Source organism: Gadus chalcogrammus, chromosome 7, assembly GCF_026213295.1.
Source record: "Gadus chalcogrammus isolate NIFS_2021 chromosome 7, NIFS_Gcha_1.0, whole genome shotgun sequence".
NCBI lineage: Eukaryota > Metazoa > Chordata > Actinopteri > Gadiformes > Gadidae > Gadus > Gadus chalcogrammus.
The window spans coordinates 327,203-352,109 of NC_079418.1; the positions used below are offsets into that span (position 1 = coordinate 327,203).

A 24,907-nucleotide genomic window follows, 5' to 3' on the forward strand; every position below is an offset into this window, starting at 1 on the left:
AATTATGCTTCTAGACCCTTGCTAGGCCGAGAAAATAACTTAAAACCGATAAAAATTCATTTTTTTTTGTTTTTTTTAACCTTTTTTTTGCTGGACTCGTTCCGATCCTGAATCTGCAGGAATTATGCTTCTAGACCCTTCCTAGGCCGAGAAAATAACTTAAAACCGATAAAAATTTCATTTTTTTTTGTTTTTTTGTTTTTTTTAGCTGGGCTCGTTCCGATCCTGAATCTGCAGGAATTATGCTTCTAGACCCTTCCTAGGCCGAGAAAATAACTTAAAACCGATAAAATTGCATTTTTTTTTGTTTTATACCTTTTTTTTTGCTGGGCTCGTTCCGATCCTGAACATTATTCGAGAGCGCCCCCTATTGGACATAAAGTATAACTTAGCAACCGTTAAGTAAATACGATCTCATTCTAAATAAATACAAAACGGTTACCATACCAAGGTCAAGACCCCCCTCCCCACACCACGCTCTACAGACATTATTCAAGAGCGCCACCTATTGGACAAGGATGCAAATCAGGTCTATAAGTAACAAGACAAGAAAATAAAATTCACAATAAGTGCTTTTGGTCTGTCATATTTTGCATATAGTATTGTAATAATAATTATAACACAATAAAGGGTTCTCGTCTTCATTTCCGACGAGAACGGCAGGTCAAAAGCGTTGATTTCACGGGGATTCGATCCAACGCTTTTGGTGTCTCTTTTTTGCTGGGTCGTAAAAAAAAAAGTTCTTTATCGACGCGATGAGTGAGGTGGGTTTTTTCCTCTTTTCTGTCGGATAAATAAAGATAAGAACGTTTCTCAGCCACGTTATCTTTTGCGCCATCTGTCCATCGAAGCTTTCCGTTTCTCAGCAACCGCAAATCGTCCAACGTAGGAATCGTCTGTTGTAGCTCCACCAGCAGATAGCGTTTGGTGTCTGAGCAGAGGTACATAGCTAACTGAGGATTAGGCAGTATTTGTGTTACTTCGGTATCACATCTACTAAAATTGGAACGATACAGAGAAGATTAGCATGGCCCCTGCGCAAGGATGACACGCAAATTCGTGAAGCGTTCTATCTTTTAAGTTTTAATTCAAAGTTTCGGAGTTCTAGCCAACTTCCTTCGTATAGCTGCCATTGACCCCCCCCATTTAAAGGTTCATTTTGGTACGGTAAATATGAAGCAGAAGGGAATTTGGCGCCCCTAGTGGCAAAAAAATTTAACATTGGAAAACACCTAAAAGCGTTGCCATGGGAACAGGGAGAGAGGCGTGGGAATATAAACCCTATGGAGTGGTAGCTATGGATCAGGGCTAAGGCTGTGCCAAGTTCTGGCCACCTGGTGGCTTGTTTTGGTATAGAAAATCGCATTTGAAGTTTTTCACTAAACGCGGGAAAAAGGGGTGTTACCAATATTTTCTTTTGAAGAAAATTGGTGTGGAAGGTTTTCCAGGCTCCTTCTACATGTGTGGGAATTTTTGGAGTTGTAGCTCACTTCCTTCACATAGCTGCCGTTGACCCCAATGTAAAAATACTTGGAAAATGTTGTGAACATTTTGTGAAAATTGTGTGAAAAAGTGTGGAATCCCCACAGAAAGTGTCTAGGATCACGTTTTAGGCCATTTTGAGTCGTTTGGTGGTGGTCTGTGGTGCATTTTTTTGGACATTCATATATATTCTTTTTTTTTTTCAAATTTGAAATTTGAAAATTCATTAATTTTTTGTTTTTGTTTTTTTTAACCCTTTTTTTGCTGGGCTCGTTCCGATCCTGAATCTGCATGAATTATGCTTCTAGACCCTTCCTAGGCCGAGAAAATAACTTAAAACCGATAAAATTGCATTTTTTTTTGTTTTATACCTTTTTTTTGCTGGGCTCGTTCCGATCCTGAACATTATTCGAGAGCGCCCCCTATTGGACATAAAGTATAACTTAGCAACCGTTAAGTAAATACGATCTCATTCTAAATAAATACAAAACGGTTACCATACCAAGGTCAAGACCCCCCTCCCCACACCACGCTCTACAGACATTATTCAAGAGCGCCACCTATTGGACAAGGATGCAATTCAGGTCAATAAGTAACAAGACAAGAAAATAAAATTCACAATAAGTGCTTTTGGTCTGTCATATTTTGCATATAGTATTGTAATAATAATTATAACACAATAAAGGGTTCTCGTCTTCATTTCCGACGAGAACGGCAGGTCAAAAGCGTTGATTTCACGGGGATTCGATCCAACGCTTTTGGTGTCTCTTTTTTGCTGGGTCGTAAAAAAAAAAGTTCTTTATCGACGCGATGAGTGAGGTGGGTTTTTTCCTCTTTTCTGTCGGATAAATAAAGATAAGAACGTTTCTCAGCCACGTTATCTTTTGCGCCATCTGTCCATCGAAGCTTTCCGTTTCTCAGCAACCGCAAATCGTCCAACGTAGGAATCGTCTGTTGTAGCTCCACCAGCAGATAGCGTTTGGTGTCTGAGCAGAGGTACATAGCTAACTGAGGATTAGGCAATATTTGTGTTACTTCGGTATCACATCTACTAAAATTGGAACGATACAGAGAAGATTAGCATGGCCCCTGCGCAAGGATGACACGCAAATTCGTGAAGCGTTCTATCTTTTAAGTTTTAATTCAAAGTTTCGGAGTTCTAGCCAACTTCCTTCGTATAGCTGCCATTGACCCCCCCCATTTAAAGGTTCATTTTGGTACGGTAAATATGAAGCAGAAGGGAATTTGGCGCCCCTAGTGGCAAAAAAATTTAACATTGGAAAACACCTAAAAGCGTTGCCATGGGAACAGGGAGAGAGGCGTGGGAATATAAACCCTATGGAGTGGTAGCTATGGATCAGGGCTAAGTCTGTGCCAAGTTCTGGCCACCTGGTGGCTTGTTTTGGCATAGAAAATCGCATTTGAAGTTTTTCACTAAATGCGGGAAAAAGGGGTGTTACCAATATTTTCTTTTGAAGAAAATTGGTGTGGAAGGTTTTCCAGGCTCCTTCTACATGTGTGGGAATTTTTGGAGTTGTAGCTCACTTCCTTCACATAGCTGCCGTTGACCCCAATGTAAAAATACTTGGAAAATGTTGTGAACATTTTGTGAAAATTGGTGAAAAGTGTGGAATCCCCACAGAAAGTGTCTAGGATCACGTTTTAGGCCATTTTGAGTCGTTTGGTGGTGGTCTGTGGTGCATTTTTTTGGACATTCATATATATTCTTTTTTTTTTTTTCAAATTTGAAATTTGAAAATTCATTAATTTTTTGTTTTTGTTTTTTTTAACCCTTTTTTTGCTGGGCTCGTTCCGATCCTGAATCTGCAGGAATTATGCTTCTAGACCCTTGCTAGGCCGAGAAAATAACTTTAAACCGATAAAATTTCATTTTTTTTTGTTTTTTTTAACCTTTTTTTTGCTGGACTCGTTCCGATCCTGAATCTGCAGGAATTATGCTTCTAGACCCTTCCTAGGCCGAGAAAATAACTTAAAACCGATAAAAATTTCATTTTTTTTTTGTTTTTTTGTTTTTTTTAGCTGGGCTCGTTCCGATCCTGAATCTGCAGGAATTATGCTTCTAGACCCTTCCTAGGCCGAGAAAATAACTTAAAACCGATAAAATTGCATTTTTTTTTTGTTTTATACCTTTTTTTTGCTGGGCTCGTTCCGATCCTGAACATTATTCGAGAGCGCCCCCTATTGGACATAAAGTATAACTTAGCAACCGTTAAGTAAATACGATCTCATTCTAAATAAATACAAAACGGTTACCATACCAAGGTCAAGACCCCCCTCCCCACACCACGCTCTACAGACATTATTCAAGAGCGCCACCTATTGGACAAGGATGCAATTCAGGTCTATAAGTAACAAGACAAGAAAATAAAATTCACAATAAGTGCTTTTGGTCTGTCATATTTTGCATATAGTATTGTAATAATAATTATAACACAATAAAGGGTTCTCGTCTTCATTTCCGACGAGAACGGCAGGTCAAAAGCGTTGATTTCACGGGGATTCGATCCAACGCTTTTGGTGTCTCTTTTTTGCTGGGTCGTAAAAAAAAAAGTTCTTTATCGACGCGATGAGTGAGGTGGGTTTTTTCCTCTTTTCTGTCGGATAAATAAAGATAAGAACGTTTCTCAGCCACGTTATCTTTTGCGCCATCTGTCCATCGAAGCTTTCCGTTTCTCAGCAACCGCAAATCGTCCAACGTAGGAATCGTCTGTTGTAGCTCCACCAGCAGATAGCGTTTGGTGTCTGAGCAGAGGTACATAGCTAACTGAGGATTAGGCAGTATTTGTGTTACTTCGGTATCACATCTACTAAAATTGGAACGATACAGAGAAGATTAGCATGGCCCCTGCGCAAAGGACACCCCGCATTCCTCTCTGTTTTGACACCCCGCACTCCTGTGTTGATCCTGCAGAAAAAGACGAAAAAGCCCGCCCCCTCGCGGCCGATAAAGAAAGTTTTTTTGACGACCCACCAATCAGCGACGAGGACGACGACTACGACGGAGAAGCCCAAAGCGTCGGATCGAACCCCCGTCAAACCAACGCTTATATTACTTGCTTTCATTGAATTAAACAAACCATTTATTCTTGTGATTTTTTATATTAAAATAATGCCATTTGTTATTGTCAACTTATTGCTTTCAATGATATCTTTTTATAATCCATTTGCTGTCAGTGTTATGAGTTTATTGAAATAAAAAACCCATTTATTATTATTCTTGTGAGTATTATATTAAAAGAATGCCATTTATTGTCAACTTATTGCTTTATGTATATATTTATAATCCATTTGCTGTCAGTGTTATGACTTTATTGAAATAAACCATTAATTATTATTATTGTGGACTTTTTTTGCTAAAGAAGAAAAACAAACAAGGGACAAGCATGTACCGTCGAAAGAGAACTTATTTTATTATTCATTCATATACAGTATATATATATGTATATGGTGTGTCCATTATCAGGAATTAATGAGTCGTGAACCATCCTCCGCAAAGTTATATGCTATGTTATATGTTATATGCTATGTTATATGCTATATGAATAAATATGGCAGTGTGTGTATGCACTTAGTAATTAACGAACAAAACAGAACTATACACACACTAAACAACTATATACACTAACACTGCAAAATAACTATAGACAGTAACACTGCAAAATAACTATATACACAACATAAAAAAAACTATATACAAAAGAACTATATACAACACCATCCCCGGCAAGAGTGCGCATCAGCGCTGGGCTCTACCCTGGTCCCGCTCCTTCTTCCCCCTCAGCCAGTCCTCCACACTCTGACCCGCCGCGACAGAACAGAAGACTTCTCCGCCGTAGCGGGAGTGTCCGGTCTCCCTCCGCCTCGGCTGGCCGCATTTACTGCACTTATGCACCTGTGGCACGCCGGCCCGGTGAGAGAGGGTCGTGCCTGGAGGTGCCTCAGCCCGTCGCTTGGCGCTCAGCCTCCTCGCTTCAACTGTTTTGAGGGCGACAGGCAGCTCAGGGCCGGCGTGCTGTGCGGCGGGCAGGGGTACAGGCAGCTCAGGGCCGGCGTGCTGTGCGGCGGCCAGCGGCGGAGGGAGGACGTGTGGAGCCGGCAATGTCCGAGGGAGCGTCAGGAGGGGGGGGGGGACGGGGAGCACCCACACACACTGCCGGGGCAGTGAGAGGTCCACAAGGAGAGGCTGTGCTGCTCTTAAAGGTCCAGTTGCAGCTGCGGCAGCAGCCGTCGGCAGGAAGGCCGGGTAAGCAGCCGAGGGGGCGGGCGGTCGTGGCGCCAGTAGCCGTCTGTGCACCACTGGCGCCTGCAGAGCGGGCACCGGTGCTGCCACAGCCGGTGCCGCTGCCGGGGCTACCGCCCCCCTCGCTGCCGCTGTCGTCGCCCGGCCTTGAGGCACCGCCGACGTCGCCGTTGCTGCTGCCGCCGGACGATCCACCGCCGCTGCTGAGGCCGGGCCCGGCGCTGTCGCCGCGGCCGCCGCCGGTGGTCGTCCTCCGTCTGCTGCAACGCCTGGAGTCAGCACAGCCCTCTCCTTCTCTCGCTGCGTCCGGGTAAACCTGAGAGCGGGTGGCGACATAGTGTTTTAGTTACAGTTACACCATCGAGAGCGTGTGGTTCAAGCGTGTCACTGCCCAAAGCATCCAACGCACCACAGCGAGAGGGTCCTAGCGTTCAGCTCAAAGAGCTGAACGGGCGCCCGAGCCATCAACCTCTGGTGTCCCAGCACAAGCTCCCGGATGTGGCGGTAACGAAGCAGTGCGCTGTCCCACCGTGTACCCCGGGCGCCGCCTTGCACACGGGTGCCCGTAGGGTACAGGTTGCAGAGCTGGACGCACACTGCTTCTACCAGCCGGCTTGTGCTGGGACTGCTGGCGGGTCCAGAGGTCTGTCCGACCAGGCAGCTGCGGACGAGGGACAAAAACAACGACAGACGTTACGTAAAGCGGCTCGCGTGTACGTCGGGGAAATGTACGACCGAAGCTTAGCCTCCTCACCGTCGCAGGCTCTCCACACCAGGGATACTGGTGCGGCCTGGCTTCGCTGCCATGAATCGACCCCCCCGAGCTGCCCCGTCCGTGTAGCGGGGAGGGTAAACTACTCGGGCCCTGTCGAACGGGGACAGGGCCTCGTAGAGCCCGATGAGCTCGTCTACCCTCCCCTCGGACAGGGCCTGTTCGTGGCGCAGCCCCACTAAGGCCGTGGCCAAGCGGACCACGGCCAGGTACCCCGGCTGGTCGTCTGGTCCTCGGTAGTCCTGCGAACACAAGCGGATACAGAAAACAACAAGTCAGACGGACGCCACAGAGCGCTGCGTTTGATCGAGCCAGTGAGTCGCACCGCTGTCGCACTCACCTCAGCGGTCTGCTGAGGCTCTGGTGAGGACCGGCCGGGGGAGCGGGGCGCGGGCTCGGGGGGATCGGTCGGACGGGATGGCTCGGGCGCGGGTGCGTCAGCTGGTTGCCCTGACCGCGGGTCCGTCCGAGGAGCGGTGAACTCGCCAGGCACGTGGAGTGTGAGGTCCTCCAACTCATGCCGGCCTTCGGCGAGCTCGTCGTCCTCCTCGGTAGGCGGTGGACCCGCGTCCGGAACGTCAGGGTCCAAGCTGACGTCCTGCAGCACTCTGCCCGTCTGGGAGTACAGGTACTCGATGCCGATGAGTTCCCCTGAAGCACAACGGCATCGTCACTCAATCTGGTACAAACATCGTTCTGCGCGGACACGTGTAAGCGTGGTGACGCCGGCTCAAACGTTCTTACCCGTGTACTCCCTGGGCTTGGTGTAGTCCCTGACCAAACTCGAGCCAAGCACCCGTTGGCTGAGCTGGTCAAGGGAGTGCTGCAGGGGGCCACTGTAGGTGCGGAGCAGCGGACGACCCTCCTGTGCCGCGGACGCCGCCCTGTCCTCGTTCCATCTCACCAACCCCTCCAGGAGAAAAGCCTGGAAGTGCCAAGGGTTGGCACTTTCTCCTGAGGAGGAACACAGACGCGTTTAGCGGTTTAGTCAGCACGCACAACGTGAACGACAACGAGGGCGGCGGCAGTGAAAGATAGACACGACGGTGAAACCCGTGGTTTACCTGGAATGAAGCGGTTGAGGTGGAGATGGAACGACTCCAGGGACGTGGAGCCGCGCGCACAACGGTACGTCGGCAGGCTGATCCCCCCCTTGGTCAGCCTGCCTGTCTCCGTGTACAGCTCCACGCCCGGCGGGGTCCTGGATGCACTCGAGGTGCCGTCGCTGCTCCGCACGGATTGCCTGGATGCGGTCTCGGTCCAGCAGGGGAATCCCCATGGTGTCTCGCCCGTTGGCACCGCCGAAGGTTTGCAGGAGGTCATCAATCAGCCGCTCGGTCGCCGCAGCTCCACGCGTGCGGCGACGGCAATGGAGAGCCATCTCCCTGCGGCTGACGTGCCTCCACACTCCGGCTTCGGACGAGAAGGTCATCCCCTGCGCCTCTAGCGTCCTCCTCTTGGCGTTGAGCAACCGGGCTGTGTCCTCTGGGTCCCACAGGAAGATACTGGCGGACAGCTGCTGCAGGAAGGGCTTGTAGAGCTGGTGGCTCTCGGTTGTGACACCTGAGCGTAGCGTCGCATCAGGTGCCAAATGTCCAACCGGACCACCAGCTTGTCCCACTCCTGGAACGCAGCAGCTGCCTTGGACCCCCCGTGGGACGAACAGCAGTCCCGGTCGACGTAGAGGACGCGAGGCTGCGCTACCCCAGCGTCCCGGTACCGCCGCATTAACCCCGCGGCCATGGGCAACAGGCCACCCCCCTCGGTGGCCGTGAGCACGGACATTAGCACCTGCCCGTGCTCGTTGCCCACGTTGGTCGCCCAGGCTGCGGTATGGGCGGCGGCACCGGCGAGCTTCCGGGTCACCTGTTTGAAGGCGAGGCGACAGACACAGACACAGACACAGACACACACACACACACACACACACACACACACACACACACACACACACGTCAATAAGGCTGCACGCACGTCGCAAGTCAATAGGGCTGCACGCACGTCGCAAGAGAGTAACGCTCGTGCTCCGACACCACATTCACCTTCTTGGTCGAATCCATCTTCAAGATGGATCCGAAGACTGAGGTGACCCGGGCCTTCACGTCCTCCAGGCGAGACAGGATGTCGTGGCAGTACACCACCAACAGCCAGCCGTACTGCGGCACGTCTGGCGATGGTTTCGGCGGTGGGGTGCACTGGCGCACGACACCCGTCGACGTGAAGGGCTCCATGACGCTGAGGTAGTGTATGGACCGCCGCATCCAGGCCTCTGTGTGTGCCTCACAGAGTTTTTTTTGCAGCTGCGTGGCGCTGTTCCCCCGAGTACGCTCACGCAGCTGGATGATGACCCGCCGGTCGCAGGCAAGCCTACAGGGGAGCGCACGTGTTACAGAAGAGCCACACGCAGACACACCGACAGTTTTCAGACAGCTGCTTACTTGTAGGTGAGGATCGCCGGGAAGAGGGCGCGATGCCCCTCTCCCAGCTGCCTCACGACCTCCTGCGACCAGGCGGCTACCTTCCTCCGACACCGACGGCACTCCAGGTACTCGGTGGCCATCAAGTACCAGCCGTCGATGTCCAAGACCTTCCGGATGGTCTTGTACATCCCACACTTGGTGAGATGTTTCTGGCAGCATGTCGGCCGGGGACCCCCACATGTGCAGGGGCGCCCAGAGGAACAACCGACACGCGAAGAAGGCAGCCGCCGAGGCGGGGTGGCTGAGTATAGTTCAGCCGGGGCTGGGGGGGTCCCACCACAGCTTGAGGTCCGTGGTTAGCTTGAGGGACCCCCCGCTGGATCTGCTGGAACAGCGCCCGGCCGATCCACTCCTGCTCTGCCCCGGTGAGGGCTGTCCGCCAGCCCTCAGGCAACCGGGTCTGTGAGGAGGATGAAGACAACACAGACAAACACACCGTGAGGAGGGCGAGTCGCTGCTGCGTACGCAGTCTGACGGTCGTCTCCACCGAGTCGTGTGTCTGTGAGTACGACGGGCGTGTGTCTGTACCTCAGCCCGAGCAGGAGCGGGCGTTGCCGGCTGCTCCACGTCGCCCGTCGTCGTCGTCTTCCTCCTCTTCTTCTTCGGCTCCGGCGCCAGGGTGGCCTCCCCGCACGGCGTCTCCTCCACGGAGACGCCACGAGGCTCCACCCTGGTCTGCGCCGGAGCCCGAGCAGGAAGCCCGACCGTCGGTGGAGCAGCCGCAAACTTGTGGTGGTGGTGGTGGTGGTGGTGGTGGTGGTGGTGGTGGTGGTGGTGGTGGTGGTGGTGGTGGGGTGGAGGACGGTGCCGGGGGAGGTGGAGTCGGAGGCGTCACCAGCGGGAGCGGGAGGGCCTGAATGGACCTGTACGCCAGCTTCAGACACGGTCACGCACAACCAAATGGCATCAGCACAATGAGAGTGACGGGGCAACACACGGGCAAGCGAGACTAAGTGAGTCTGAGCATTCATGACGTGCAGCATGCCTGTTGATTAGATCAAATGGTTTAGTGCTACAAGGCGACTGTTAGTTACAAGGCGAGGTTTGCTAGACTGGGAGTTTAATCAAATCCACATTACCACCACGTGAGAGAGGACGGCGCGTCTACCACCTACAAAGACGGCTACATCACCTGATAAACCTACCTTTATCCTTCAGGCATCAGCTTTAGCGACCAGCAAATTAAAAAGTTACAGTTAATACAAACATACTGACTCAAGAATAGATATCCAAGGCCAATGTTACAGTGCGGACACGTCCGGTGTGGTGCCAGTTACCCATTTCTACATCAGTGACCATCCGGACCAGCTCCTCGTCCGTCACCTCTGTGGTGGGGGGCGGCGGAACCGAGGGGCGCTGGTCTCTGACGGAAGACACCGCTATGGGGGGGGGGGCAACGGTCAGTAAATCGTATACACTCAACCTCTGTTGTGTGTAACAGAAAGAAAGAGCTACCGACCTGGAGCTGCAGGCCGTGCTGGTGGGCTCATCAGTCTCCTGATCTGGGCCTGCAGCTCCCTGGGGCCCATCGGACGCCCGCGCACAAGGGCCGAGAAATTGGGAGCGGTCGGCTTGCGGGGCGGCAGCACGGTTGAAGCAGCGGCCTGGCTGGTGGTGGTGCTGGGGCCGCTGCTGGTGCTGCTGCTGGCGGGCGGAGGGGGTGTAGCAGCCGCCTCCGCCGACCGCTCCTTGTCTCGGCCAAGAAGTACTGAATGGCGGCGTCCATGGAGCTCCCAGGCTGCGGTGTCTTCCGTCGTAGCCACTTGACGTATCTGCAAGACAATGATCGAAAATCAAAAAATATAACATGTCCAGCACCGTCTCCACTGCCCTTCACCACAATAGGACTTACTCCTGACGGTCCTTGTCCTTGATTCGTACAGGTCCTTCAGGGTGTCCTCCTTGAACAGCCCGAAGCCAACAAGCGCCTCGCCCCCCCGCCCGGGCAGAGTGGCGCGAGCCCGGGCCTCCTCCTGCGCCCGGCGGAACTTGAGGTGCTCCGCAAAAGCGGGGTGGGCGCAGGAGTAGCGGGCCGAGGCTTGTCCTTGTTGGCACATGAACGGGCTGTCCAAGGCACTCGTCTCACGACTCCCGCTGGTGACTGGCGACCAGGTGACAGGCGTAGCCCCGCGTCGTTCCAGGAGCCATCTGAAGGTCTGACCCCGGTACTTGCCAGCTGGATGCTGTGGCAGCCCTAGCACCAGCATGGGGTTCCCTGGGGTCACACCCTCGGAGACGAGCCGGGCTTCGGGCCTATCCTTCTCCACCTCCTCCCTGCACTCTTGGCGCTGGCGGGAGCCTGGGTCCCGCGTTGGCCCATGGCGGCGGTGAAGGCCGCCGCGCATCAGAGGCCCGCAGGACCAACTGATGCGACGCGGTCATTCCTCTAAATTTGCAAAAGCCATCTACCATGACAACAAATGACACGGACACAGCATTTAACCGAGCATTGCATTAAAGTGCATTACAGTTTACTCCCTTAAAGGGACTTTTATGTTCATGGATGCTTACAGGAAAGATAACAGAAGGTTTGAAAGGTTGGAATGCTAATCGCCGCGCCACCAGTTTCAATGCGAATCGCGGACTCACCGTAATTTCAACATTAATTTTAACATATTTATAATTCGAAATTCGTCCCAGCATTTATACCACATACACACTAGGGTCTATAGCATATAACCGAGTCTTCCTCTAACATTTTAACGCATTTTTCACGATTTACCAGTACTTCGTTTTCAAGGCTAACTCCCGCGCAATCCGTTTGAATGGCAATCGCGACTCTCCGTAATTTCAACATTAATTTTTACATATTTATAATTCGAAATTCGTCCCAGCCTTTATACCACATACACACTAGGGTCTATAGCATATAACCGAGTCTTCCTCTAACATTTTAACGCATTTTTCACGGTTTACCAGCTCTCGTTTTCAAGGCTAATCGCCACATCCTACCTTATCACCGACTGCAGAGATAATGGCTGACACACGTGGAAGGTTTTCCTGGAGTTGATGCTGATGCGGGTTGCTGATTGGGCGAAGGTCGACGCGGAAAGTCCAAGGACTTAATGCTGATTGGGCGAAGGTCAGTCCAAGGACTTAATGCTGATTGGGTGCAGGTCAACGCGGAAGGTCCACGATTGGCTGAGAGACAGAGAGCATCGCTGGGCAGATAGCGCAAGGATGACACGCAAATTCGTGAAGCGTTCTATCTTTTAAGTTTTAATTCAAAGTTTCGGAGTTCTAGCCAACTTCCTTCGTATAGCTGCCATTGACCCCCCCCATTTAAGGTTCATTTTGGTACGGTAAATATGAAGCAGAAGGAATTTGGCGCCCCTAGTGGCAAAAAAATTTAACATTGGAAAACACCTAAAAGCGTTGCCATGGGAAACAGGGAGAGAGGCGTGGGAATATAAACCCTATGGAGTGGTAGCTATGGATCAGGGCTAAGGCTGTGCCAAGTTCTGGCCAACCTGGTGGCTTGTTTTGGTATAGAAATCGCATTTGAAGTTTTTCACTAAACGCGGGAAAAAGGGGTGTTACCAATATTTTCTTTATTGAAGAAAATTGGTGTGGAAGGTTTTCCAGGCTCCTTCTACATGTGTGGGAATTTTTGGAGTTGTAGCTCACTTCCTTCACATAGCTGCCGTTGACCCCAATGTAAAAATACTTGGAAAATGTTGTGAACATTTGTGAAAATTGTGTGAAAAGTGTGAATCCCCACAGAAAGTGTCTAGGATCACGTTTTAGGCCATTTTGAGTCGTTTGGTGGTGGTCTGTGGTGCATTTTTTTGGACATTCATATATATTCTTTTTTTTTTTTTTCAAATTTGAAATTTGAAATTAATTAATTTTTTGTTTTTGTTTTTTTAACCCTTTTTTTTGCTGGGCTCGTTCCGATCCTGAATCTGCATGAATTATGCTTCTAGACCCTTCTAGGCCGGAAAAATAACTTAAAACCGATAAAAATTGCAATTTTTTTTGTTTTATACCTTTTTTTTGCTGGCTCGTTCCGATCCTGAACATTATTCGAGAGCGCCCCCTATTGGGACATAAAGTATAATTAGCAACCGTTAAGTAAATACGATCTCATTCTAAATAAATACAAAACGGTTACCATACCAAGGTCAAGACCCCCTCCCCACACCACGCTCTACAGACATTATTCAAGAGCGCCACCTATTGGACAAGGATGCAATTCAGGTCAATAAGTAACAAGACAAGAAATAAAATTCACAATAAGTGCTTTTGGTCTGTCATATTTGCATATAGTATTGTAATAATACTATAACACAATAAAGGGTTCTCGTCTTCATTTCCGACGAGAACGGCAGGTCAAAAGCGTTGATTTCACGGGGATTCGATCCAACGCTTTTGGTGTCTCTTTTTTGCTGGGTCGTAAAAAAAAAAGTTCTTATCGACGCGATGAGTGAGGGTGGGGTTTTTTCCTCTTTTCTGTCGGATAAATAAAGATAAGAACGTTTCTCAGCCACGTTATCTTTGCGCCATCTGTCCATCGAAGCTTTCCGTTTCTCAGCAACCGCAAATCGTCCAACGTAGGAATCGACTCCTTCTACATGTGTGGGAATTTTTGGAGTTGTAGCTCACTTCCTTCACATAGCTGCCGTTGACCCCAATGTAAAAATACTTGGAAAATGTTGTGAACATTTTGTGAAAATTGGTGAAAAGTGTGGAATCCCCACAGAAAGTGTCTAGGATCACGTTTTAGGCCATTTTGAGTCGTTTGGTGGTGGTGTGGTGCATTTTTTTGGACATTCATATATATTTTTTTTTTGTTTCAAATTTGAAATTTGAAAATCTTAATTTTTGTTTTGTTTTTTTTAACCCTTTTTTTGCTGGCTCGTTCCGATCCTGAATCTGCAGATTAGCTCTAGACCCTTGTGGCTAGGCCGAGAAAATAACTTTAAACCGATAAAATTTCATTTTTTTTTGTTTTTTTTAACCTTTTTTTTGCTGGACTCGTTTCCGATCCTGAATCTGCAGAATTATCTGCTAGACCCTTCCTAGGCCGAGAAATCTCTTAAAACCGATAAAAATGTCATTTTTTTTTGTTTTTTTTTTTTTTTTTGTTTTTTTTTAGCTGGGCTCGTTCCGATCCGGAATCTGCAGGAATTAGGCTTCTAGACCCTTCCTAGGCCGAGAAATAACTTAAAACCGATAAAATTGCATTTTTTTTTGTGTTTATACCTTTTTTTTGCTGGGCTCGTTCCGATCCTGAACATTATTCGAGAGCGCCCCCTATTGGACATAAAGTATAACTTAGCAACCGTTAAGTAAATACATCTCATTCTAAATAAATACAAAACGGTTACCATACCAAGGTCAAGACCCCCCTCCCCACACCACGCTCTACAGACATTATTCAGAGCGCCACCTATTGGACAAGGATGCAATTCAGGTCTATAAGTAACAAGACAAGAAAATAAATTCACAATAAGTGCTTTTGGTCTGTCATATTTTGCATATAGTATTGTAATAATAATTATAACACAATAAAGGGTTCTCGTCTTCATTTCCGACGAGAACGGCAGGTCAAAAGCGTTGATTTCACGGGGATTCGATCCAACGCTTTTGGTGTCTCTTTTTTGCTGGGTCGTAAAAAAAAAAGTTCTTTATCGAGCCGCGATGAGTGAGGTGGGTTTTTTTCCTCTTTTCTGTCGGATAAATAAGATAAGAACGTTTCTCAGCCACGTTATCTTTTGCGCCATCTGTCCATCGAAGCTTTCCGTTTCTCAGCAACCGCAAATCGTCCAACGTAGGAATCGACTCCTTCTACATGTGTGGGAATTTTGGAGTTGTAGCTCACTTCCTTCACATAGCTGCCGTTGACCCCAATGTAAAAATACTTGGAAAATGTTGTGAACATTTTGTGAAAATTGGTGAAAAGTGTGGAATCCCCACAGAAAGTGTCTAGGATCACGTTTAGGCCATTTTGAGTCGTTTGGTGGTGGTCTGTGGTGCATTTTTTGGACATTCATATATATTCTTTTTTTTTTTTTCAAATTTGAAATTTGAAAATTCATTAATTTTTGTTTTTGTTTTTTTTAACCCTTTTTTTGCTGGGCTCGTTCCGATCCTGAATCTGCAGGAATTATGCTTCTAGACCCTTGCTAGGCCGAGAAAATACTTAAAACCGATAAAATTTCATTTTTTTTGTTTTTTTTAACCTTTTTTTTGCTGGACTCGTTCCGATCCTGAATCTGCAGGAATTATGCTTCTAGACCCTTCCTAGGCCGAGAAAATAACTTAAAACCGATAAAAATTTCATTTTTTTTGTTTTTTTGTTTTTTTTTAGCTGGGCTCGTTCCGATCCTGAATCTGCATGAATTATGCTTCTAGACCCTTCCTAGGCCGAGAAAATAACTTAAAACCGATAAAATTTCATTTTTTTTTGTTTTATACCTTTTTTTTGCTGGGCTCGTTCCGATCCTGAACATTATTCGAGAGCGCCCCCTATTGGACATAAAGTATAACTTAGCAACCGTTAAGTAAATACGATCTCATTCTAAATAAATACAAAACGGTTACCATACCAAGGTCAAGACCCCCCTCCCCACACCACGCTCTACAGACATTATTCAAGAGCGCCACCTATTGGACAAGGATGCAATTCAGGTCTATAAGTAACAAGACAAGAAAATAAAATTCACAATAAGTGCTTTTGGTCTGTCATATTTTGCATATAGTATTGTAATAATAATTATAACACAATAAAGGGTTCTCGTCTTCATTTCCGACGAGAACGGCAGGTCAAAAGCGTTGATTTCACGGGGATTCGATCCAACGCTTTTGGTGTCTCTTTTTTGCTGGGTCGTAAAAAAAAAAGTTCTTATCGACGCGATGAGTGAGGTGGGTTTTTTCCTCTTTTCTGTCGGATAAATAAAGATAAGAACGTTTCTCAGCCACGTTATCTTTTGCGCCATCTGTACATCGAAGCTTTCCGTTTCTCAGCAACCGCAAATCGTCCAACGTAGGAATCGTCTGTTGTAGCTCCACCAGCAGATAGCGTTTGGTGTCTGAGCAGAGGTACATAGCTAACTGAGGATTAGGCAATATTGTGTTACTTCGGTATCACATCTACTAAAATTGGAACGATACAGAGAAGATTAGCATGGCCCCTGCGCAAGGATGACACGCAAATTCGTGAAGCGTTCTATCTTTTAAGTTTTAATTCAAAGTTTCGGAGTTCTAGCCAACTTCCTTCGTATAGCTGCCATTGACCCCCCCATTTAAAGGTTCATTTTGGTACGGTAAATATGAAGCAGAAGGGAATTTGGCGCCCCTAGTGGCAAAAAAATTTAACATTGGAAAACACCTAAAAGCGTTGCCATGGGAACAGGGAGAGAGGCGTGGGAATATAAACCCTATGGAGTGGTAGCTATGGATCAGGGCTAAGTCTGTGCCAAGTTCTGGCCACCTGGTGGCTTGTTTTGGCATAGAAAATCGCATTTTGAAGTTTTTCACTAATGCGGGAAAAAAGGGGTGTTACCAATATTTCTTTTGAAGAAAATTGGTGTGGAAGGTTTCCAGGCTCCTTCTACATGTGTGGGAATTTTTGGAGTTGTAGCTCACTTCCTTCACATAGCTGCCGTTGACCCCAATGTAAAAATACTTGGAAAATGTTGTGAACATTTTGTGAAAATTGGTGAAAAGTGTGGAATCCCCACAGAAAGTGTCTAGGATCACGTTTTAGGCCATTTTGAGTCGTTTGGTGGTGGTCTGTGGTGCATTTTTTTGGACATTCATATATATTCTTTTTTTTTTTTTCAAATTTGAAATTTGAAAATTCATTAATTTTTTGTTTTTGTTTTTTTAACCCTTTTTTTTGCTGGGCTCGTTCCGATCCTGAATCTGCAGGAATTATGCTTCTAGACCCTTGCTAGGCCGAGAAATAACTTTAAACCGATAAAATTTCATTTTTTTTTGTTTTTTTTAACCTTTTTTTTGCTGGACTCGTTCCGATCCTGAATCTGCAGGAATTATGCTTCTAGACCCTTCCTAGGCCGAGAAAATAACTTAAAACCGATAAAATTTCATTTTTTTTTTTTTTTTGTTTTTTTAGCTGGGCTCGTTCCGATCCTGAATCTGCAGGAATTATGCTTCTAGACCCTTCCTAGGCCGAGAAAATAACTTAAAACCGATAAAATTGCATTTTTTTTTGTTTTATACCTTTTTTTTGCTGGCTCGTTCCGATCCTGAACATTATTCGAGAGCGCCCCCTATTGGACATGAAGTATAACTTAGCAACCGTTAAGTAATACGATCTCATTCTAAATAAATACAAAACGGTTACCATACCAAGGTCAAGACCCCCCTCCCCACACCACGCTCTACAGACATTATTCAAGAGCGCCACCTATTGCACAAGGATGCAATTCAGGTCTATAAGTAACAAGACAAGAAAATAAAATTCACAATAAGTGCTTTTGGTCTGTCATATTTTGCATATAGTATTGTAATAATAATTATAACACAATAAAGGGTTCTCGTCTTCATTTCCGACGAGAACGGCAGGTCAAAAGCGTTGATTTCACGGGGATTCGATCCAACGCTTTTGGTGTCTCTTTTTTGCTGGGTCGTAAAAAAAAAAAGTTCTTTATCGACGCGATGAGTGAGGTGGGTTTTTTCCTCTTTTCTGTCGGATAAATAAAGATAAGAACGTTTCTCAGCCACGTTATCTTTTGCGCCATCTGTCCATCGAAGCTTTCCGTTTCTCAGCAACCGCAAATCGTCCAACGTAGGAATCGTCTGTTGTAGCTCCACCAGCAGATAGCGTTTGGTGTCTGAGCAGAGGTACATACCTAACTGAGGATTAGGCAGTATTTGTGTTACTTCGGTATCACATCTACTAAAATTGGAACGATACAGAGAAGATTAGCATGGCCCCTGCGCAAGGATGACACGCAAATTCGTGAAGCGTTCTAGTCTTTTAAGTTTTAATTCAAAGTTTCGGAGTTCTAGCCAACTTCCTTCGTATAGCTGCCATTGACCCCCCCCATTTAAAGGTTCATTTTGGTACGGTAAATATGAAGCAGAAGGGAATTTGGCGCCCTAGTGGCAAAAAAATTTAACATTGGAAAACACCTAAAAGCGTTGCCATGGGAACAGGGAGAGAGGCGTGGGAATATAAACCCTATGGAGTGGTAGCTATGGATCAGGGCTAAGGCTGTGCCAAGTTCTGGCCACCTGGTGGCTTGTTTTGGTATAGAAAATCGCATTTGAAGTTTTTCACTAAACGCGGGAAAAAGGGGTGTTACCAATATTTTCTTTTGAAGAAAATTGGTGTGGAAGGTTTTCCAGGCTCCTTCTACATGTGTGGAATTTTTGGAGTTGTAGCTCACTTCCTTCACATAGCTGCCGTTGACCCCAATGTAAAAATACTTGGAAAATGTTGTGAACATTTTGTGAAAATTGGTGGAAAGTGTCTAGGATCACGTTTTAGGCCATTTTGAGTCGTTTGGTGGTGGTCTGTGGTGCATTTTTTGGACATTCATATATATTCTTTTTTTTTTTTCAAATTTGAAATTTGAAAATTCATTAATTTTTTGTTTTTGTTTTTTTTAACCCTTTTTTTGCTGGGCTCGTTCCGATCCTGAATCTGCATGAATTATGCTTCTAGACCCTTCCTAGGCCGAGAAAATAACTTAAAACCGATAAAATTTCATTTTTTTTGTTTTATACCTTTTTTTTTGCTGGGCTCGTTCCGATCCTGAACATTATTCGAGAGCGCCCCCTATTGGACATAAAGTATAACTTAGCAACCGTTAAGTAAATACGATCTCATTCTAAATAAATACAAAACGGTTACCATACCAAGGTCAAGACCCCCCTCCCCACACCACGCTCTACAGACATTATTCAAGAGCGCCACCTATTGGACAAGGATGCAATTCAGGTCTATAAGTAACAAGACAAGAAAATAAAATTCACAATAAGTGCTTTTGGTCTGTCATATTTTGCATATAGTATTGTAATAATAATTATAACACAATAAAGGGTTCTCGTCTTCATTTCCGACGAGAACGGCAGGTCAAAAGCGTTGATTTCACGGGGATTCGATCCAACGCTTTTGGTGTCTCTTTTTTGCTGGGTCGTAAAAAAAAAGTTCTTTATCGACGCGATGAGTGAGGTGGGCTTTTTCCTCTTTCTGTCGGATAAATAAAGATAAGAACGTTTCTCAGCCACGTTATCTTTTGCGCCATCTGTCCATCGAAGCTTTCCGTTTCTCAGCAACCGCAAATCGTCCACCGTAGGAATCGTCTGTTGTAGCTCCACCAGCAGATAGCGTTTGGTGTCTGAGCAGAGGTACATAGCTAACTGAGGATTAGGCAGTATTTGTGTTACTTCGGTATCACATCTACTAAAATTGGAACGATACAGAGAAGATTAGCATGGCCCCTGCGCAAGGATGACACGCAAATTCGTGAAGCGTTCTATCTTTTAAGTTTAATTCAAAGTTTCGGAGTTCTAGCCAACTTCCTTCGTATAGCTGCCATTGACCCCCCCCATTTAAAGGTTCATTTTGGTACGGTAAATATGAAGCAGAAGGGAATTTGGCGCCCCTAGTGGCAAAAAAATTTAACATTGGAAAACACCTAAAAGCGTTGCCATGGGAACAGGGAGAGAGGCGTGGGAATATAAACCCTATGGAGTGGTAGCTATGGATCAGGGCTAAGGCTGTGCCAAGTTCTGGCCACCTGGTGGCTTGTTTTGGTATAGAAAATCGCATTTGAAGTTTTTCACTAAACGCGGGAAAAAGGGGTGTTACCAATATTTCTTTGAAGAAAATTGGTGTGGAAGGTTTTCCAGGCTCCTTCTACATGTGTGGGAATTTTTGGAGTTGTAGCTCACTTCCTTCACATAGCTGCCGTTGACCCCAATGTAAAAATACTTGGAAAATGTTGTGAACATTTTGTGAAAATTGGTGAAAAGTGTGGAATCCCCACAGAAAGTGTCTAGGATCACGTTTTAGGCCATTTTGAGTCGTTTGGTGGTGGTCTGTGGTGCATTTTTTTGGACATTCATATATATTCTTTTTTTTTTTTTCAAATTTGAAATTTGAAAATTCATTAATTTTTTGTTTTTGTTTTTTTTAACCCTTTTTTTGCTGGGCTCGTTCCGATCCTGAATCTGTATGAATTATGCTTCTAGACCCTTCCTAGGCCGAGAAAATAACTTAAAACCGATAAAAAATTCATTTTTTTTTTTTTTTATACCTTTTTTTTGCTGGGCTCGTTCCGATCCTGAACATTATTCGAGAGCGCCCCCTATTGGACATAAAGTATAACTTAGCAACCGTTAAGTAAATACGATCTCATTCTAAATAAATACAAAACGGTTACCATACCAAGGTCAAGACCCCCCTCCCCACACCACGCTCTACAGACATTATTCAAGAGCGCCACCTATTGGACAAGGATGCAATTCAGGTCAATAAGTAACAAGACAAGAAAATAAAATTCACAATAAGTGCTTTTGGTCTGTCATATTTTGCATATAGTATTGTAATAATAATTATAACACAATAAAGGGTTCTCGTCTTCATTTCCGACGAGAACGGCAGGTCAAAAGCGTTGATTTCACGGGGATTCGATCCAACGCTTTTGGTGTCTCTTTTTTGCTGGGTCGTAAAAAAAAAAGTTCTTTATCGACGCGATGAGTGAGGTGGGTTTTTTCCTCTTTTCTGTCGGATAAATAAAGATAAGAACGTTTCTCAGCCACGTTATCTTTTGCGCCATCTGTCCATCGAAGCTTTCCGTTTCTCAGCAACCGCAAATCGTCCAACGTAGGAATCGTCTGTTGTAGCTCCACCAGCAGATAGCGTTTGGTGTCTGAGCAGAGGTACATAGCTAACTGAGGATTAGGCAGTATTTGTGTTACTTCGGTATCACATCTACTAAAATTGGAACGATACAGAGAAGATTAGCATGGCCCCTGCGCAAGGATGACACGCAAATTCGTGAAGCGTTCTATCTTTTAAGTTTAATTCAAAGTTTCGGAGTTCTAGCCAACTTCCTTCGTATAGCTGCCATTGACCCCCCCCATTTAAAGGTTCATTTTGGTACGGTAAATATGAAGCAGAAGGGAATTTGGCGCCCCTAGTGGCAAAAAAATTTAACATTGGAAAACACCTAAAAGCGTTGCCATGGGAACAGGGAGAGAGGCGTGGGAATATAAACCCTATGGAGTGGTAGCTATGGATCAGGGCTAAGGCTGTGCCAAGTTCTGGCCACCTGGTGGCTTGTTTGGTATAGAAAATCGCATTTGAAGTTTTTCACTAAACGCGGGAAAAAGGGGTGTTACCAATATTTTCTTTGAAGAAAATTGGTGTGGAAGGTTTTCCAGGCTCCTTCTACATGTGTGGGAATTTTTGGAGTTGTAGCTCACTTCCTTCACATAGCTGCCGTTGACCCAATGTAAAAATACTTGGAAAATGTTGTGAACATTTTGTGAAAATTGTGTGAAAAAGTGTGGAATCCCCACAGAAAGTGTCTAGGATCACGTTTTAGGCCATTTTGAGTCGTTTGGTGGTGGTCTGTGGTGCATTTTTTTGGACATTCATATATATTCTTTTTTTTTTTTCAAATTTGAAATTTGAAAATTCATTAATTTTTTGTTTTTGTTTTTTTAACCCTTTTTTTGCTGGGCTCGTTCCGATCCTGAATCTGCATGAATTATGCTTCTAGACCCTTCCTAGGCCGAGAAAATAACTTAAAACCGATAAAATTGCATTTTTTTTTGTTTTATACCTTTTTTTTGCTGGGCTCGTTCCGATCCTGAACATTATTCGAGAGCGCCCCCTATTGGACATAAAGTATAACTTAGCAACCGTTAAGTAAATACGATCTCATTCTAAATAAATACAAAACGGTTACCATACCAAGGTCAAGACCCCCCTCCCCACACCACGCTCTACAGACATTATTCAAGAGCGCCACCTATTGGACAAGGATGCAATTCAGGTCAATAAGTAACAAGACAAGAAAATAAAATTCACAATAAGTGCTTTTGGTCTGTCATATTTTGCATATAGTATTGTAATAATAATTATAACACAATAAAGGGTTCTCGTCTTCATTTCCGACGAGAACGGCAGGTCAAAAGCGTTGATTTCACGGGGATTCGATCCAACGCTTTTGGTGTCTCTTTTTTGCTGGGTCGTAAAAAAAAAAGTTCTTTATCGACGCGATGAGTGAGGTGGGTTTTTTCCTCTTTTCTGTCGGATAAATAAAGATAAGAACGTTTCTCAGCCACGTTATCTTTTGCGCCATCTGTCCATCGAAGCTTTCCGTTTCTCAGCAACCGCAAATCGTCCAACGTAGGAATCGTCTGTTGTAGCTCCACCAGCAGATAGCGTTTGGTGTCTGAGCAGAGGTACATAGCTAACTGAGGATTAGGCAGTATTTGTGTTACTTCGGTATCACATCTACTAAAATTGGAACGATACAGAGAAGATTAGCATGGCCCCTGCGCAAGGATGACACGCAAATTCGTGAAGCGTTCTATCTTTTAAGTTTTAATTCAAAGTTTCGGAGTTCTAGCCAACTTCCTTCGTATAGCTGCCATTGACCCCCCCCATTTAAAGGTTCATTTTGGTACGGTAAATATGAAGCAGAAGGGAATTTGGCGCCCCTAGTGGCAAAAAAATTTAACATTGGAAAACACCTAAAAGCGTTGCCATGGGAACAGGGAGAGAGGCGTGGGAATATAAACCCTATGGAGTGGTAGCTATGGATCAGGGCTAAGTCTGTGCCAAGTTCTGGCCACCTGGTGGCTTGTTTGGCATAGAAAATCGCATTTGAAGTTTTTCACTAAATGCGGGAAAAAGGGGTGTTACCAATATTTTCTTTTGAAGAAAATTGGTGTGGAAGGTTTTCCAGGCTCCTTCTACATGTGTGGGAATTTTTGGAGTTGTAGCTCACTTCCTTCACATAGCTGCCGTTGACCCCAATGTAAAAATACTTGGAAAATGTTGTGAACATTTTGTGAAAATTGGTGAAAAGTGTGGAATCCCCACAGAAAGTGTCTAGGATCACGTTTTAGGCCATTTTGAGTCGTTTGGTGGTGGTCTGTGGTGCATTTTTTTGGACATTCATATATATTCTTTTTTTTTTTTCAAATTTGAAATTTGAAAATTCATTAATTTTTGTTTTGTTTTTTTTAACCCTTTTTTGCTGGGCTCGTTCCGATCCTGAATCTGCAGGAATTATGCTTCTAGACCCTTGCTAGGGCCGAGAAAATAACTTAAAACCGATAAAATTTCATTTTTTTTTGTTTTTTTAACCTTTTTTTTGCTGGACTCGTTCCGATCCTGAATCTGCAGGAATTATGCTTCTAGACCCTTCCTAGGCCGAGAAAATAACTTAAAACCGATAAAAATTTCATTTTTTTTTTGTTTTTTTGTTTTTTTAGCTGGGCTCGTTCCGATCCTGAATCTGCATGAATTATGCTTCTAGACCCTTCCTAGGCCGAGAAAATAACTTAAAACCGATAAAATTGCATTTTTTTTGTTTTATACCTTTTTTTTGCTGGGCTCGTTCCGATCCTGAACATTATTCGAGAGCGCCCCCTATTGGACATAAAGTATAACTTAGCAACCGTTAAGTAAATACGATCTCATTCTAAATAAATACAAAACGGTTACCATACCAAGGTCAAGACCCCCCTCCCCACACCACGCTCTACAGACATTATTCAAGAGCGCCACCTATTGGACAAGGATGCAATTCAGGTCTATAAGTAACAAGACAAGAAAATAAAATTCACAATAAGTGCTTTTGGTCTGTCATATTTTGCATATAGTATTGTAATAATAATTATAACACAATAAAGGGTTCTCGTCTTCATTTCCGACGAGAACGGCAGGTCAAAAGCGTTGATTTCACGGGGATTCGATCCAACGCTTTTGGTGTCTCTTTTTTGCTGGGTCGTAAAAAAAAAAGTTCTTTATCGACGCGATGAGTGAGGTGGGTTTTTTCCTCTTTTCTGTCGGATAAATAAAGATAAGAACGTTTCTCAGCCACGTTATCTTTTGCGCCATCTGTCCATCGAAGCTTTCCGTTTCTCAGCAACCGCAAATCGTCCAACGTAGGAATCGTCTGTTGTAGCTCCACCAGCAGATAGCGTTTGGTGTCTGAGCAGAGGTACATAGCTAACTGAGGATTAGGCAGTATTTGTGTTACTTCGGTATCACATCTACTAAAATTGGAACGATACAGAGAAGATTAGCATGGCCCCTGCGCAAAGGACACCCCGCATTCCTCTCTGTTTTGACACCCCGCACTCCTGTGTTGATCCTGCAGAAAAAGACGAAAAAGCCCGCCCCCTCGCGGCCGATAAAGAAAGTTTTTTTTGACGACCCACCAATCAGCGACGAGGACGACGACTACGACGGAGAAGCCCAAAGCGTCGGATCGAACCCCCGTCAAACCAACGCTTATATTACTTGCTTTCATTGAATTAAACAAACCATTTATTCTTGTGATTTTTTATATTAAAATAATGCCATTTGTTATTGTCAACTTATTGCTTTCAATGATATCTTTTTATAATCCATTTGCTGTCAGTGTTATGAGTTTATTGAAATAAAAAACCCATTTATTATTATTCTTGTGAGTATTATATTAAAAGAATGCCATTTATTGTCAACTTATTGCTTTATGTATATATTTATAATCCATTTGCTGTCAGTGTTATGACTTTATTGAAATAAACCATTAATTATTATTATTGTGGACTTTTTTGCTAAAGAAGAAAAACAAACAAGGGACAAGCATGTACCGTCGAAAGAGAACTTATTTTATTATTCATTCATATACAGTATATATATATGTATATGGTGTGTCCATTATCAGGAATTAATGAGTCGTGAACCATCCTCCGCAAAGTTATATG

The 24,907-nt window shown here is 45.2% G+C and overlaps 1 protein-coding gene, 7 non-coding genes and 2 pseudogenes across 8 annotated transcripts; 9 read left to right on the forward strand and 1 right to left on the reverse strand.

Annotated features, from left to right (window-relative positions):
- Nucleotides 1-973: 973 nt before the first annotated feature.
- Nucleotides 974-1,079, forward strand: LOC130386715 (U6 spliceosomal RNA). Its single transcript, XR_008896178.1, has one exon. It is a non-coding gene; the product is annotated as a U6 spliceosomal RNA (small nuclear RNA).
- Nucleotides 1,080-2,510: 1,431 nt separating this feature from the next.
- Nucleotides 2,511-2,616, forward strand: LOC130386716 (U6 spliceosomal RNA). The gene has a single exon (XR_008896179.1). It is a non-coding gene; the product is annotated as a U6 spliceosomal RNA (small nuclear RNA).
- A 1,671-nt stretch (nt 2,617-4,287) lies between these two features.
- Nucleotides 4,288-4,383, forward strand: LOC130386746 (U6 spliceosomal RNA; annotated as a pseudogene).
- An 856-nt stretch (nt 4,384-5,239) lies between these two features.
- On the reverse strand, nt 5,240-10,276 carry LOC130385420 (uncharacterized). Its single transcript, XM_056593922.1, has 13 exons — nt 10,241-10,276; nt 9,524-9,721; nt 9,273-9,395; nt 8,954-9,144; nt 8,558-8,882; nt 8,104-8,381; nt 7,916-8,062; nt 7,580-7,758; nt 7,260-7,469; nt 6,856-7,166; nt 6,498-6,757; nt 6,153-6,404; nt 5,240-6,059 (listed from the first exon to the last, which is right to left on the reverse strand). The coding sequence occupies exons 1-13, from the start codon at nt 10,274-10,276 to the stop codon at nt 5,240-5,242; spliced, it is 3,330 nt and encodes a 1,109-aa protein (XP_056449897.1).
- Nucleotides 10,277-16,070: 5,794 nt separating this feature from the next.
- On the forward strand, nt 16,071-16,176 carry LOC130386717 (U6 spliceosomal RNA). The gene has a single exon (XR_008896180.1). It is a non-coding gene; the product is annotated as a U6 spliceosomal RNA (small nuclear RNA).
- Nucleotides 16,177-17,838: 1,662 nt separating this feature from the next.
- Nucleotides 17,839-17,944, forward strand: LOC130386788 (U6 spliceosomal RNA). The gene has a single exon (XR_008896230.1). It is a non-coding gene; the product is annotated as a U6 spliceosomal RNA (small nuclear RNA).
- A 1,406-nt stretch (nt 17,945-19,350) lies between these two features.
- Nucleotides 19,351-19,456, forward strand: LOC130386789 (U6 spliceosomal RNA). Its single transcript, XR_008896231.1, has one exon. It is a non-coding gene; the product is annotated as a U6 spliceosomal RNA (small nuclear RNA).
- Nucleotides 19,457-20,886: 1,430 nt separating this feature from the next.
- Nucleotides 20,887-20,992, forward strand: LOC130386790 (U6 spliceosomal RNA). Its single transcript, XR_008896232.1, has one exon. It is a non-coding gene; the product is annotated as a U6 spliceosomal RNA (small nuclear RNA).
- A 1,427-nt stretch (nt 20,993-22,419) lies between these two features.
- Nucleotides 22,420-22,525, forward strand: LOC130386718 (U6 spliceosomal RNA). The gene has a single exon (XR_008896181.1). It is a non-coding gene; the product is annotated as a U6 spliceosomal RNA (small nuclear RNA).
- A 1,663-nt stretch (nt 22,526-24,188) lies between these two features.
- LOC130386747 (U6 spliceosomal RNA) lies at nt 24,189-24,284 on the forward strand (annotated as a pseudogene).
- Nucleotides 24,285-24,907: the final 623 nt, after the last annotated feature.

Coding starts and splice junctions, on each gene's coding strand:
- LOC130385420 (XM_056593922.1), bottom strand. CDS start 10,276: ATGGGTAACTGGCACCACACCGGACGTGTCCGCACT. Junction 7,470..7,579: donor CCTCAACCGCTTCATTCCAG/GTAAACCACGGG, acceptor GTTCCTCCTCAG/GAGAAAGTGCCAACCCTTGG. Junction 6,060..6,152: donor GCTAGGACCCTCTCGCTGTG/GTGCGTTGGATG, acceptor ACCCGCTCTCAG/GTTTACCCGGACGCAGCGAG.